General features: G+C 38.9%; 1 protein-coding gene across 1 annotated transcript in view; it reads right to left on the bottom strand.

Moving 5' to 3' along the window:
• LOC125239946 (clotting factor C-like) overlaps nucleotides 1–16,989 on the bottom strand; it is a 62,204-nt gene that overhangs the window by 3,072 nt on the left and 42,143 nt on the right. The window contains exons 2-4 of the mRNA XM_048147730.1: nucleotides 11,757–11,969; nucleotides 7,361–7,522; nucleotides 1,772–1,887 (exon numbers count right to left, since the gene is read on the bottom strand). Of these exons, the coding sequence (XP_048003687.1) occupies nucleotides 1,772–1,887; nucleotides 7,361–7,522; nucleotides 11,757–11,805 (327 nt within the window). The 5' untranslated portion in view covers nucleotides 11,806–11,969. The remainder of the gene's footprint in view (nucleotides 1–1,771; nucleotides 1,888–7,360; nucleotides 7,523–11,756; nucleotides 11,970–16,989) is intronic.

The following is a 16,989-nucleotide window of genomic DNA, read 5'->3' as shown; positions in this document are numbered from 1 at the left end:
TGTTAAGTACACAGCAAAAAGGACTGTACAAGTTCCAAGGAGGGTTCGGGTTGCCGACGACTCAAAGGACAATAGACGGAACAAGTTAGTTTCGTTAGTCCTCCCGTTATCAGCATACCGCACCCTCGTTGAGCTCTGGCAGCCTTACTCACCGGCAGGAATACAACACTATGAGTAGGGTCTAGTGCTATTTGGCTGCGGTCTTCTGTAAGGCGGAGGTACTTCCCCAGTTGGGCTCTGCTCTAGATTCGAGCGAGACGATATCCGCTGTGCTGTGCCCTACCACACAAAGCGGAATATTATTCGCTATGCCCTACCTCCTACTAAAGCTATGTCTTGCCTCTAATCCTTGAAAGAGTCCAATAATAAACCATAAACTACTGTTAAACGCAAAGAGGATCAAGTATTATAGAGAGTCACTGTCAAAGTAAAATACGTAATCAAATCACAGTGCATAGACTGCCATCTCTCGACACAGGCTTAAAACTTTTAAACCTCAGCTTTGACAATTTGGCCCATATTGTTAGCTTGATATGTGTTAAAATGTCAGATATTAATATTAGCGCCATCTAGCCGAGCGTCCCCCAAAGGTGTAACGCCATCTAATCCACCGTACCTTTTTCTATATGGTTCTGAGGTACGTTTTATCTTAGACTGTAGCTGTCTATACGGCGTTATATATTTTTTATTTATTTATTATTTATTTAAACTTTATTGCACAAATTTACAAAAAAAGAGTACAAATGGCGGACTTAACGCCTTGAGGCATTCTCTACCAGTCAACCATTGGGCTAAACAGAAAGCTTAGTTTGGTGCAGGATTTTAAAAAATTAAATAAGAAAACACAAGTCAGTATTCATACTTATCGCAATAAACCTACTTATATACATATATTAAATACATATTCCGAATAAAATAAAATATATATTAAACACAAATATATATTATACATAAATATAAATTATACATACATATATATAATAATTTCGTACCTAGTGTGAGACATAATACAAATACTTAGTCACGAATGTTTTCAAATAGATGCTTACGCAACTTGGTTTTAAACGTAAGTTTGCTCTGAGATTGTCTGATAGGCAAAGGGAGAGCATTCCACAGACGAATCGCTTGACAGGTAAATGAGTCTGACAAGAAGCCAGTCCGATGTGGGAGTACAGCTAGCTTGAGAGTACGAGAGTCACGAAGTACACAACCGGGGCGGGCTCTTATAAACTCAAATTTGGAACTGAGATAAGTGGGTGCTGCTGGATCAAATAAAATTGAATACAGGGTACATAAGATTCGCAATGACCTGCGTTCACGAATTGGGAGCCATTGAAGTTTTTGGCGAAAGGGAGAGACGTGGTCATATTTGCGGAGGTTAAACACGAATCTGATGCAGTTGTTAAGAAGACGATCAAGTTTAGACAGTGAGGCTTGTGTAATGTTAGTGCAACACACATCAGCGTAGTCAATTATAGGAAGTATTAAGGACTGAACAAGTAAGGTTTTCGTACTAGCCGGCAAAAAGTTTTTATGTCTGTAAAGCGCCCGTAATGTATTAGTCACCTTGCGACTGACGTCAGGCACATGTGGCTCCCATGTCAAACCATTGTCTAAGATTAAGCCAAGATCCTTAACTTGCGATGACAAGGGAATCACGGTGTTCTCGTAAACAATGGGTGTGACCAGTAACAAATCAGTTGTTGAAATCAAACGGGGGCTTCCCAAAACAATGTATATATAGTCTTTGGTTAAACGTTAAAACTCTTACGTCTGATTTTTGTCCTCCCTCCTCAATGTTCCATGATCGGTACAGCTTGCCCACTCCAACTGCAAAGTACTTCGCTGGTAACAATTGTTCCACATCGTTCCAGAAACAATGTGCCGCTGTTGACAAAAAGATTCGATAAGAATATAGTTACAAAATAAATTTATAGTTTAAAAAACTCTAGGACAACACGCTTTTATAAATGCACGTAAAAGCCAAAAATAAATTATGGATCGTTCAAGTTGTCTCTATTGCTGGGATGAAGAGTAAACTATGTGCTTTTAATTATAATATTTGATTGTAAAAGCGTGGGGCGCTGCAGTCGTGCTGCAAGTCCAGTTAGCGCGCCAATCTGTGTAAACTGCTTCTCGTAATATAGCTTAACTTGATTTCTCAGCAAGTTATACAAAAAGTTTTTCCTGTTACAGCGCCCCACGCTTTTACAATCAAATATTATAATTAAAAGCACATAGTTTACTCTTCATCCCAGCAATAGAGACAACTTGAACGATCCATAATTTATTTTTGGCTTTTACGTGCATTTATAAAAGCGTGTTTTCCTAGAGTTTTTTAAACTATAAATTTATTTTATACTTTGTAGTCGTTAATAATGAAATATATTAAAAATTTAAACAAAAATATTATTTCAAGTAGGCGAATTTCGCAAGCCATTTGTGGCTTAACACGTATTGCTACTTAATAAGAATTAATACCACCTGATGTATAGGTACCAAGTTTATCGCAATAAAGTCATTCATTTAAAAAAAATTTCATAGTGCTGCGCTAATTTGAAGATTAATGCAATACAGAACTTTAGGATTTCATTTTACAGAGTAGGAAAAAGACAAAAGGTTGAATTTTCTCAGTCGCTCTCTAGTATGGGGTTGAACCTGGATATGGAACGTGGACGCGACAGTTTGCTAAGCAACTAAAAGACTGATAGTGGCTCTGGGATCTGTGTGCTTAGCAGTGGCGTGGCGTGAAATTTTTCGTTGATAAAGCCCTTACTTTTGCCCCCCTTACTTTTGCTCTTAAGGGTCACAAGAAAGCCCTAACCCAACTTATTTTAAATATTACATTGATCTTTCTTTTATGCGGGGGGGCTTCGCCCCCCGAGCCCCCATTTCTTTCCTCTTAAGGGTCACAAGAAAACCCTACCCCAACTTATTTTAAATATTACGTTGATCTTTCTTTTATGCGGGGGCTTCGCCCCCCGAGCCCCCCTTATTTTTGCACTTAAGGGTCACAAGAAAACCCGAACCTAATTTATTTTAAATACTACGTTGATCTTCTTTTATGCGGGGGGCTTTGCCCCCCGAGCCCCCCTTACTTTTGCTCTTAAGGGTCACAAGAAAACCCTAACCCAACTTATTTTAAATACTACGTTGATCTTCCTTTTATGCGGGGGGCTTCGCCCCCCGAGCCCCCCTTTTGTTTAATTACTCTTGAGGGTCAAAAGAAAACCCTAAACCAACTTATTTTAAATATTACGTTGATCTTTCTTTTATGCGGGGGGCTTCGCCCCCCGAGCCCCCCTTACTTTTGCACTTAAGAGTCACAAGAAAACCCTAACCCAACTTATTTTAAATACTACGTTGATCTTTCTTTTATGCGGGGGGCTTCGCCCCCCGAGCCCCCCTTTTGTTTATTTACTCTTGAGGGTCACAAGAAAACCCTAAACCAACTTATTTTACATACTACGTTGATCCTTTTTTTTGCGGGGGGCTTCGCCCCCCGAGCCCCCCTTTATTTGCTCATAAGGGTCACAAGAAAACCCTAGCCCAACTTATTTTAAAAATTACATTGATCTTCCTTTTATGCCGGGGGCTTCGCCCCCCGAGGCCCCCTTTCTTTCCTCTTAAGGGTCACAAGAAAACCCTAACCCAACTTATTTTAAATATTACATTGATCATTTTTTTATGCAGGGGCGTCGCCCCCGAGCCCCCTTTCTTTGCTCTTAAGGGTCACGAGAAAACTCTAACCCAACTTATTTTAAATACTACGTTGATCTTTCTTTTATGCGGGGGTCTTCGCCCCCCGAACCCCTTTAGTTTTGCTCTTAAGGGTCACAAGAAAACCCTAACCCAACTTATTTTACATACTTTGTTGATCCTTTTTTTTGCGATGCCATGCCATGCCATCATGGAATGCCAGTGCCAATCTTCGGGCTTCATTATCAGACCTTGAAACCTAGTCGTGGTCAAAGTTCATTATAAGACTTTTCTAAGAAACCAGAAAACAGCTATGATACGAAGTTTCATCATGTAGTTCCAGTTTATATCTTCCGGCTCCATCATCAGACCTTGAAACCTAATCGTAGTCAAAGTTCATTACAAGACTTTTCTAAGAAACCCAAAAACTGCTATGATACGATGTTCCATCATGTAGTTCCAGTTCATATCTTCCGGCTCCATCATCAGACCTTGAAACCTAATCGTAGTCAAAGTTTATTACAAGACTTTTCTAAGAAACCCAAAAACAGCTATGATACGATGTTCCATCATGTAGTTCCAGTTCATATCTTCCGGCTCCATCATCAGACCTTGAAACCTAATCGTAGTCAAAGTTCATTACAAGACTTTTCTAAGAAACCCAAAAACAGCTATGATACGATGTTCCATCATGTAGTTCCAGTTCATATCTTCCGGCTCCATCATCAGATCAGTTCAACAGTATCATATTATTGTATTGTCATCAGAACTACATACAGCTGCCAATTTTCATTACGCTACGATCCTTGGAAGATGGTTAAATTAGCCTCCGCAGATTCCATTACATAGTTAGTTACATACACGACGACCCAATAAAAGCGTGTTAATATATTAATATTTGCCTGTGTGGTGACGGGTTAAGAATTTCACCACCCCCTTTCTTCCCGTGGGTGTCGTAGAAGAAGAGCTAGATGGCGCCAGTAGCCACGCGAGGCCAACAAAACTCTTATCAGTATCCTACGTCGAAATAGTCATCAAACTGCAACATCTTGCGACATCTGTTTTAGCTTTCACGCACTAAACCTATAACGTCACATGGACGTTTAAAGTCGAACATTACTAGATGGCGTTGCCGTGCGGCTTGTATGTGTGCTCGCCGCGTACGTATAATATACTCGCTCTGTCCGCAACACATGCAAGCGGAATTGAATGAACGAGATCCGCGGCGCCCCACCCCGCGCCCCACGCACCGCGCCCCGCGACCACGGCGCCGGCGACCTTGAGTTGAGAGGCCCCAGCCCCCGACCAAAGGATGCATTGATTTGTTAAAATTTAAAGCACTCTAAAGCAGGCGCGTAGTTAATTAAAAATATGGAAATGAATATTATTATGTAAGAAATACATAAGTATAATAGCTAAGAATGTACATGTAGTAAACATAATGAACAAAATGTAAAGTACGTATTTGATAAAACATTTTCGAGAGTAATATTTTTATTCATAAAATTGTGCAAACACTGCAAACTTAATTTAAACTCCGAAACTACATATTTATTTTCTGAAACATGGTATGAAATGTTGTCATTACGTCCTTTTAAGTTAAAATATGCTTCCCGGTACCACAACATAGTGTAATTTAAAAATACAGATATAAAATTAATACTTCGCAAATAAATTACGACTATAAACACATAAAATTATTAAAACACCAAGACCAGACAATTTAAGCCTGGCGTCCACTAGGCGCGCCGATCGAGCCTTGGTAACCCTTAGGCCGTTTTTACATTATCGTTTTTAAATAAAAAAATCGTATTGTTTCTTACTACAAAAGGTCCTTTCTCATTGATAGATGTCGAAAAGTGAAAAGTAAAACCTTTGTTGAAAAATTTAGGTTTTTAGAAAAAAAAAAGTTTAAACTCTTTTTAAGTGCCAGTTTGAAAAAATATATTCAAAAATATAAAATACATAGTTATTTGTTATACAAGAGTGCAAAGTTGTATTTTAACGGCGAGTGTGGAATTGAAAAACGAGCAAGCGAAAGTATTCTATAGTTGAACCACGATACACAACAACGTTTTCCCTCACTATAGTGAGGGAAAACGTGCACTTTCTTTCGCTATAGCGAAGAAAGTACAACGCAAAAAACGCGTTTATCACTGCTTCCAGGAGTTCCACAGGTGGTAAAACATCGTCATCACTAGATTCACTATATGACTATATTCAAGGTCAAATTACTTTATCCACTAGTGGGTTTCTACCTGCTGGTATTGAAGGACAAAACGCGTGTTTCCGACCTAGCGAGGGGAAAAATGCAAAAATGTTGTGTGTTTTGGTTTGGTTTGGTCGGGGGGGGCTGATGTGGTTAATAAATAATTATATTTGTACAATAATAATGTTTTAAAATGCTGTTGCGCTTCGCGCGACGCAAGTGCGGCGTCGCGTCGAGGTCTAGGCCCACTCCGCAGGCGACTATGGGATATGGGTTAAATTGTGGCGTAGGCGAGAGGCTGGCAACCTGTCACTGCAATGCCACAGTTTAGTTTTCTTTTAACCCCTTATTGCCAAGAGTGGCCCTGAAGCTTTAGTAGTTTCATGTGCTCTGCCTACCCCTTTATGGGATACAGGCGTGATTGTATGTTGTATGTATTAATATTTTTATAATTTATTAGCGTCATTTCCTTCAAAGTTGTGACCACTTTTTTGGATTTGCAAATTTTTATGTGGTCCAATCAAAATCGCGAGCTCTTTCATTCTTAAAAAGGCCCCAGTAGCGGAATGGCATTTCTCCGACGCGAAAGGAAATGAAACGCCGCGAAAGGTAGTCTGCCTCTGTCGCGGCAATACGCACGAGCGATAGAGATACGAGTAGATATCTACGAGCGTTTCGTTTCGTGAGCGTTTGTGCCATTCGGCTACGTAATCAGGCCAGTTGGCCATTGGCTTACAATACTTTTTAGGGTTCCGTAGTCGACTAGGAACCCTTATAGTTTCGCCATGTCTGTCTGTCCGTCCGTCCATCCGTCCGTCCGTCCGTCCGTCCGTCCGTCCGTCCGTCCGTCCGTCCGTCCGTCCGTCCGTCCGTCCGTCCGCGGTTAATCTCAGTAACCGTTAGCACTAGAAAGCTGAAATTTGGTACCAATATGTATATCGATCACGCCAACAAAGTGCAAAAATAAAAAATGGAAAAAAATGTTTTATTAGGGTACCCCCCCTACATGTAAAGTGGGGGATGATATTTTTTTTCTTTTCAACCACAACGTGTGATATATTGTTGGATAGGTATTAAGAAATGAATAAGGGTTTTCTAAGAAATTATCGCTCCTAAAGGAAAAAAAAGTGCGTCCCCCCCCTCTAACTTTTGAACCATATGTTTAAAAACTATGAAAAAAATCACAAAAGTAGAACTTTATAAAGACTTTCTAGGAAAATTGTTTTGAATTTGATAGGTTCAGTAGTTTTAAAAAAAAATCGAAAAACTACGGAACCCTACACTGAGCGTGGCCCGACACGCTCTTGGCCGGTTTTTGGTAATACGATTATAGTTAATTGTCCCCCAAATTCATGAAAGACGTATTGTATTGTAGTGCTTGTCTTGTAGTATTTAGGTAACTGATCGTCGAATTCATGAACTGTTTGAGATAATAATTGGAAATATACTTGCCTGATATAACAACAGTAGTTGTGGCCAGTGACCCCCCACAGATCTGCATGAAGGGGGTAAACCTCTTGTCATAGATGCCGGCATGCCACGGGAATTCCCCTCTTTCCGCATTTACTCCATTGATCACCAACGGCTCGCCTTTGGGCGTGAGGGTGCCACATTCTGGTAAAGAAGAATTAGTACAAGGTTTTATAGTTTTATTGAAGTGAAACGTCTAATGCGACTTCAGTGTTACGTTGCGTTAAACGCCAACGCACTCAGTCATTCACTCACTCATTGAAGTGAAACTGACAGCGCGTAACACTCAGTCAGTGCTACGTTGCGTTAAACGCCAACTCACTCATTCGCTTGCTCACTCACTGACAGAACGGTTTTGAATGGAGGGTGGAGGTGGGAGGGGTAAAGGGCTTTAAAAATGAATATTGATTGGAGAAGAAAATACGTTCTCCGCATTCGCTTTTCTCGTCATATGCATTTTGGATGCCAATTCCTGGTCCACACCTCCTCGTGGTCCCTCCGGTAACTGGAATCCGGTAAGTGGAAAAAAAAACACACACACACACACACACACACACACACACACACACACACACACACACACACACACACACACACACACACACACACACACACACACACACTCACACTCACTCACTCACTCACTCAACTACTCACGTACTCACTCACTCACTCACCCACTCACTCACGCACGCACGCACGCACGCACGCACACACACACACACACACACACACACACACACACACACACATAAACATGCACATTTTTATTAAGCTGCACATTTTTATATTAAGGTCGCTGCTGTGGCTTGCCGCATCACGACGCTGAGTCAGCGCCTTTTCTCTGCCACGATGCATGGCGTAGGTATTAGTTAAAACAATGTTATTAGTTAAACTAAGTTTGCATGTAACTCTTTTACTGTTTTTAATTTTTGTTTATGTTAAATTGTCAATGCCATGTATGTTGTGGGTATGAATAATAGTTATTTGTTATACAAGGGGGCAAAGTTGTATTTTAACGCCGAGTGTGGAATTGAAAAACGAGCAAGTGAAAGGATTCTATAGTTGAACCACGAGCGAAGCGAGTGGTTCGAGAATAGAATCCTGAACTTGCGAGTTTTTTAACATACGAGAAGTAAAATACATTTGCACCCGAGTGTAACACAAAACTTTTCCCCTCACTATAGCGAGGAAACTACAACGCAAAAAATGCGTTTATCACTGCTTCCAGTAGTTCCACAGGTGGTAAATCATCTTTATTACTAGGTTCACCTACTTTTATCAATTTTAAAGCAGTTAATTTGACTTTATTCAAGGTCAAATTACTTTACCCACTAGTGGATAAAATGCGTTTTTACCCGCTGGTATTAAATGACAAAACACGTGTTTCCGAGCTAGTGAGGGGAAAAAGAATGTATCTATCTATCTATATATCTATCTATACAGGAACATTAGTATTAAGGTTAATTCTCAAAAAAGTGGCACCGGCAGGGTAAAGGTAATGGAAAAAAATGAAAATGGTTTTTCATACCTTTTTGGATTTATATATGTTTTTGAGTGCATCAATGATACGGAATTTGCGGAAGGGAACGAAATAGTCGTAAAAACGTAGAACTTATGGCGAGTTGAAATTTTAGACATACAGGAGAAAGTGAATAGACAGGGTAGCAGGGAAAACGTGGCAGGATAAAGAGAGTTTGAATGAAAAAAACCAGTTTACCACTAATAATTCAACATATATCGACTATTATGATTTTGTTAGGATTCAAATTACTTTCTTTAAGTAGAAACAAAAACAAAAAAAATATATTTTTTAAACAATAAATCCATTATTTTTTATTCAAAACAGTTGAAGTATAGTAAGTGATATCTGATTATTGTTTTCTGTCACGATGCCTGTACGTATCAAATGTTTCTTTTTGACCCAGTGGTTGACTGGTAGAGAATACCTTAAGGCATTATGTCCTCCATTTGTACTTATTTTTTATGTGCAATAACGAATAAATAAATAAGTACCTATAATCACAGTCTTTTAAAACAACAAAGCACATATCATGATTCACAATGTGAGTTGTGCTTGTGCATGTAACGCCTGCAATGGCTGCCCCAGTGGAGGAGTCGGTTCATCTCCTTGATGTCCCCTTGGTAACAGATGTCGAGATAATGAGGTCAGCATTTAAAATGAGGGCCACTCTAGGGCCGGACGGTGTGCCTTGGCTCTTTAAACATCTTAGATATAGATTACGTGGCCACGTGGCATTGACGACTGCCTCCGTGAGGGTATAAATTTTCGTTGGAAGGTGGGTAGACTGCGCCTTTCGAAAAAAGGGTAGTCCAGCTGACTGTCCCTTAGGATACCGTACCATTGCCCTCCTAGATGAAACTGGCACGATGTTTGAGCGCATCATCGTAAGTCTCATCTACTGCTGTGCACGCATATTGGAAAACACGTGCCCAAACATCAGAGATCGGGTTCTGGGAGGAGCGGTAGACGCAATTGATGCGCTGCATAAATACAGCGGTCTGGTAGCAGAGAAAAGGCAGGGAGCCATCGCAGTATCTCTTGACATTGCCAATTACTTCGGCTCTCTTCCTTATGTGGTAATAAAATAGGCGCATTGCTTCCACGATGCGCCTTTCTATTTGAACATCATTCACCTTGCACATAGAGTAGTGCTCAATGAATCAGGAGGAAGATACCTAGAAAGACGAATGGAGTGTGGTGCTCCAACCGGCTGCGCCATGTAAACGTATAGGGACAGGTCAATAAGACTACGTGCTCAATTCAAGACTGACTTCTTTATTCTTCTTCTTACCCACATGCATATGATCATAATAATCATAACCTACCCACAGTTTTCCACAGGGGTCGGTACTGGGCGTCTGCTCTGGAGCATTGGCTTTGACTTGGCTATCAGAATAGTCCAACTTCTCCGCAAGATCACCATTTGTTATGCCGATGACACAATAGTAGCCGTGAGGGGAAGAAAGTACCAGTATAATAAGGAGAGCCACAGTGGCAACTGAGCTCACAGTTGGGCGCATTAATTTGTTTGGGCTTGCGGTGTTACTTGCCACGACGATGACGTGACCGATGACGTGGTTTTCGAGGGTAAGGTTGGCTTCTGCCCGAAGAAAGTGATCGCTGCTGACCTAGCCAAAATGACAATCGTTGACGCTATACGCCGATCGAAATGCAATCTGGTTCTGACGTGCCTATATGCAAGAGCGATAGGGATGTTGCCTGTTGGCGGTGAGGCGGTCCCGTTTGCGCCCCAAATTAAGTACTTGGGCTTAAATTTAAACCAAAATTGGGACTCCGAGGAACATTTAATCAAATTGGTTCCTAGCCTCATCGGGGCTGCTTCGGCGCTGGGCAGAATATTGCCCAATATCGAAGCGTGTATACAAAATTTCAGCTCAGTCGGTTGAAAATTTCTGCTTCAAATTGGGTTGCAAGATTTGACCTCAACATACATACAAATATACATACATACATACATTGCAAGTTAGTAAAAACCATGTCAAAATAGCTTTTTTTTACTTGTGTTTCTTTATCCTGTCAACAGTCACTTTACCCTGCAGAGTGATGGCAGGATAAAGTTACACAGGGTGTAGTGAAAATCCGATTAACTAGATATTATCTCCGAAACTGTTGATAATACAACTTTCATAATTTTAATATATATAGTTATACTTCAATACAACATTAAAATGTTATTAGTAAAAAAACTGCCGTATTAATATTTTAAAATAATCGTGCCAGAATAAAGTGGACATACCTGTTACAAACTCCGAACGTCACACTTTGAAAACTTCTAACCACAAGACCGCAGCACCTCACACACAAACCTTTACACCGGCGGCTAGAACCATACTGGCTACGTGTTTTACGTATATTAGGGTCTTAATAAGACTTTCTGTGTGTGAGTGAGGTGCAATACTTCGGACGCACAGGATATGGAGAAAATATCGCTGGACAAACTTTGAACGTGAAAATTTGTGTTCAAAAGTAATCGAAACATCCCGTGCAACGTATATTTAAGAATATAGTAGTCTATTCTCTACAAAAAACGATATTTTATTATCATACAACTGCAATTCAATAATCTATAGAGCGAAAACTTGAGCAGTGTCGCGTTGTGACAAGGCAGGGTACAGTAGAAAACGGTCTTCTTTAATTTTTTTTTACAAAAGTATTATATTTATTGAAAAAATATGTTTTGGCCTCGATGTGTCACGTTAATGTCTCCTTATGAAAATTTTAATTATATGTAAAAATTATATATTTCGCATACTTTCTATTCAAAAACGTGATGGCAGGGTACGATGCCACTATTTTGAGAATTACCCTTAAATGTAACATTAGTCACGGTACCTGGTTCGCAAGTGGCGACATGGTCCCAGAATCCGTCGATGCAATGCATGTAGCTGGGGACGCCATTGTGGTAGTAATTGTCGTTGCAACGGGGGTGGACTTCGGTGCCGCTCGGTTCATATTCGTTGCACTTTCTGTCGCCGCTCAGAATGTTCGAGTCTGTGATTTTGCAGGAGTATGTGACGCTTGGATGCCGAGTTAGTTTGCAGAAACCTTTGAAACAGAGAAATATTTATTTTCCCCTCACTAGCTCGGAAACACGTATTTTGTCCTTTAATACCAGCGGGTAAAAACGCATTTTATCCACTAGTGGGTAAAGTAATTTGACCTTGAATAAAGTCAAATTAACTGCTTTAAAATTGATAAAAGTAGGTGGATCTAGTAATAATGATGATTTACCACCCGTGGAACTACTGGAAGCAGTGATATAAACGCATTTTTTGCGTTGTAGTTTCCTCGCTACAGTGAGGGGAAAAGTTTTGTGTTACACTCGGGTGCAAATGTATTTTACTTCTCGTGTGTTAAAAAACGCTCTCGCTTCGCTCGTGGTTCAACTATAGAATCCTTTCACTTGCTCGTTTTTCAATTCCACACTCGGCGTTAAAATACAACTTTGCCCCCTTGTATTACAAATAACTATTAATACACGGTAAGCGCTAGTGGCTTAGCGGTAAATGCGTGCGACTTTCGATCCGGAGGTTTAGGCATTCTGAACTTATGTACGAAATGTCATTTGACATTTGCCAGACGCTTTTCGGTGAAGGAAAACATCGCGAGGAAACCGGACTAATTCCAATAAGGCCTAGTTACCCTTCGGGTTGGAATTGGAACGTCAGATAGCGCTCGATTTTGTAAAACTAGTGCCTACACCAAATCTTGCGATTACAGAGCAGACCCCATGCCATGAGCCGTGGCAAATGCCGGAATAACGCAAGGAGGATGATGATACATGGTAAGCCATAATCAATGCTGAACTTTTCTACTGTATAAGGTTTGGCCTAAATGGGAAAACATTTAGAACACATTCCCAGTGGGTGTAGCATACTTTTTTTTTAATGATCTGTGACTTCCAAGCCCAGTCCCCGCGAATTATACGGGCGGCTGAATTCAATGAATCTTTTTTTTTTCCCGTATGCATAGATAATCTGTTTGTATTAGTTAATGAAATTTGTGGAATAATGTAGTGATTCAATGAAAATGATGAATAAATGAGTGATAATGAGTTATGTACCGTTGAATTTTTTGAGTTTGTTAACTATATAAGGTCCTAATTTATTAGATGCAGATATTTTTACAGCTGATAGTACTCGGTCTCTGGAGTATATTAAACCGTGAAACATTATAGCTTTTACGATGTTTTTTTGGAGAAAACGGAAAAACAAATTTGCTACGTAAAAACACCCTGTTTATGTGATTATTAAATGAAAACTCATTCAACAGATGCTAGTACCTTTACGTACCATTTAACTGTAACTGGCCACTTCAATGACATGTGCAGTTTTCCCGCCGAACCTTTACGACATTTACAACAAACAATTGTTGACATGACAGACAGTGTTATTGTGACATGTGATAATGCACATGATGATTTTTTTAGACGAAATTATAATTAATTTTTTTGTTAGGAAAATGAAATCAAAAAAGTTACATGAAAAGATTTCTTAATTTATACAGAGTGGGGCCTGTAACAAAGGCGAAGAATTGAACTCTAGGCTATTCTCCTTATACTGATCAACATTTGTTCGGCGACTTTTAAAAATAACTTGTATTTTGATTTTTATCACCCTTGAAAGTTTTTTCTAAGAGGTAATGTATTGCGAATTCTGTTAAGTCTAAAGTGTGACAGACAACGTCAATGACAACAATAATGGCGTACATTGAAGCTAATATTTATTTTGTATGAAAAATTAAAATTTTAAAGACTTCATAATTTTTAAAAGTCACCATAGAAAAATTAGACTACAAAGAATGGGAACTCCGTAGTCCAATTTATATGTTTGACTCGTAAAACAATAGATGGCATTACTATACTCTCGCGACAAATGGTATTGTTCAATTCACGAAATAATTTCATTTAAATGACCCAAGTCGTAATATTTAAAAATTTGGAACTTGATCATACAACATTATCATTATATAACACCGAAATTTACAAAAACAATTAATTATTTTTTTACCAATCGGGTACTTGAATCAGGTTCAATTCATGGTGTTTTGTACGTTTGATGACTAATAGCAAACATTATAATCCGGTAGATGGCGCGTATGCAAGATGCACAAAACTGCATGCGCTGCATGCTAAACAAAATTGCCATATTGAAGATAACAGTTTTAGTATTTGTTTTGAGTTTTTAATAATATTTTATTCCAAGATAGTTCTAAATTACCTTGGACGTTCCAGAATAGGCAAAATATGATACGTAAAATATTACAACACTATGTGCGTTTTCACATTATCCGATCAGATATCGGATGTAGGAAGGATTTCAAAGGCGAAAATCGAAAAAAGGCGGCTTAAATATATGGGATATCGGTCCTACATCTGATATCGGATCGGATAATGTGAAAACGCACTAAGACGGAAGTATTACTTTCTGATTATTTTATTTTTATTAGTATAAAAATGTTTTACCACAAACAGCTACATACATATATGTATATCAGCACGACAGAATCAGGTGGCACTATAATCAAAATGAGACAAAAGTTGTCAAATGATTTACGGATTTTTTTTATACTACGTCGGTGGCAAACAAGCATACGGCCCGCCTGATGTAAAGCGGTCACCGTAACCTATGGACGCCTGCAACTCAAACAGTGTCAAAAGCGCGTTGCCACCCTATTAGAAACATGTACACTCCCTTTTGCTGTGTTAAGTACACAGCAAAAAGGAATGTACAAGTTCTAAGGAGGGTTCGGGTAGCCGACGACTCAAAGGACAATAGACGGAACAAGTTAGTTCCGTAAGTGCTCCCGTCATCAACACACCGCACCCTCGTTGAGCTCTGGCACCCTTACTCACCGGCAGGAACACAACACTATGTCTAGTGCTATTATTTATTTGGGTATTTTTTACATATCGAATATTAATGGGGAATAAAACAATATATTTGTGGGATATTGTTATGCCTCGAATGAAAACCCAGCAATAAACAACGAATAACTTTTAATTAAGCAGCAAATAAGAAATTAACAGATTTTACTAAATTCTTTCACGTTCGATCGCTCATCGTTCAAAACTGTTCTCCCATCGCCTTTCACACCTACTGTCATTCTACTATCATACAACGTTCTGTTTCACGCCATCACCTTACGTTCCGATCCCACATTCTCGGCTGTCCTGCTCTCATATCTGCCTTCAGATGGGCATTTCTCAGTGTTTAAATTTTTTTGTTTTCGGTGGCAACAGTTTTTCTGTCAATTTAAATAGAAGTCGCGGATTTCTACCAGAAACAAAGAAAACTCATGCTACGCTTACGGGGTTCGGGTACTAATGCTGCCACCGAAATCAAAAATTTGAAACACTCTGAGAAATGCCCAGATATACTTCAACGTTCATTCATCTAACTACATCTCATTCATTCAACATTACATTTCAACATAAATTGAAAAACATCCGACAATATAAGCATTAGATATAAAAACAATGACTGTAACAACTTTTAGCATTTTACAACACAACAACATTTTAAATATTCACCAAACTTACTAAACTTAATAAAGTAACAAATCAAGTTAACTTTTAGGCACCAAGAATTTCTTACACAAGTTAAAGTTTCATCTTCACAGTACTTCTGAAAGCTCTTTTCTTTAATGCTTTACCTCGGGCAAAGGTAATATGTATAATAGGGTTACCAAACGTCTGTCGCTGCAACTGCCACTTGCTAATCACCTCTGCTCTAAATGTCGACTTCATCGGGTAGGGCCACACACACTTGGTGAACGCATCAACAACTGTAATTGTGTGATCGTAGGGCTTCTTCGTCTCAGTGAATGCCCTTTTCCTCGTTCTCATAGCAAAATGACCATTACTATGCACCTTATATGCAACTTCCTTCCCCATTACCTTAGGCACCACCGTTTGCTGTTGGTCTCCTTTGTTTGGCATGCCATTTTCCAAACACAAGTCATTATAGTCACCATCTTTCAAAACTTAATTATTAATTAAGTAATTTATCTATGCCTATATTTGACATCTTAGCTGTGTAATTTATAAAATGTAATAAATTGACTCAATCCTTGTGTATATTTGTAATGAATTATTGTGTAACAAATTATATTGACATTATATTGTACATACTTTAAATAATTGTTATGAAATGAAATGAAATGAAATGAAATATTTATTTTCCAAGTAGGCATATTACAATGCGCTTATGAACGTCAAATAAAACTAAAACTACGCCGGCTCTAACCCTACGCCTCAGCCTCGAGAAGATTTCAGTCCCCCCTCAGTTGGAGGAGGGTATCCACTATGGGACCGGCAAGAAACTCGGCGGGCCACTTCTTTTCAAAACATTACATCTTATATTTAACATGCATTAAAAAAAAACAAGATACAATTTAATAAGCAAAAGTATTCATAAAAAAAAAAAAATATTAACACAAGAAATTATACAAAGTACAAAGCTATTATGATTATTAATAAGAGATGTTAGAGATGTATAGAGTCTCTAAGTGTCAAAGTACATCTAAAAAAAAAATTATACATGAAGAAAAAAAACGAATAACTAAAATAACTTTAGAGTTGTAAAAGACTCTTGTTGTCTTAAGCAAAGGAAAAAAAATATATGTATACTTAATCTACTTTTTTCCTTGGAGGTGTATATGGTCTCCAAGAATTTAATAGAGTTAAATATTGCATGCCTTGCTTAGTAGAACATAAGAACTGCTTTTCAATGTTATCATCTTATGTAATCTCACTATGTTCTTGCAATAAACGATTGACTATTGGCTATAAAATCAGCTGTTTAGTCGCATTGAGCTCTTCATTTCGCCACAGGGATATCATCTTTCAGAGTGATCTTGAGCTCGATCGGCGCTTCCTTAGTCTCCACCGGTTCATACTCGACAACCAAATGCTCGACGTTTTCCTAACAGTACCATCGCGATCAGAAACAGTGAAGTCCTCACTCACGCAATCCACTTTAAATTCGTCGAAAGAGTCTTTGTTGATTAGGTTATATCCACTGCCAGAGTCTATTAACGCCTGCGTTTCTACGTCACATAAACT

Source organism: Leguminivora glycinivorella, chromosome 26, assembly GCF_023078275.1.
Source record: "Leguminivora glycinivorella isolate SPB_JAAS2020 chromosome 26, LegGlyc_1.1, whole genome shotgun sequence".
Taxonomy (NCBI): Eukaryota; Metazoa; Arthropoda; class Insecta; order Lepidoptera; family Tortricidae; genus Leguminivora; species Leguminivora glycinivorella.
This window is presented reverse-complemented; position numbering and strand designations above follow the sequence as displayed.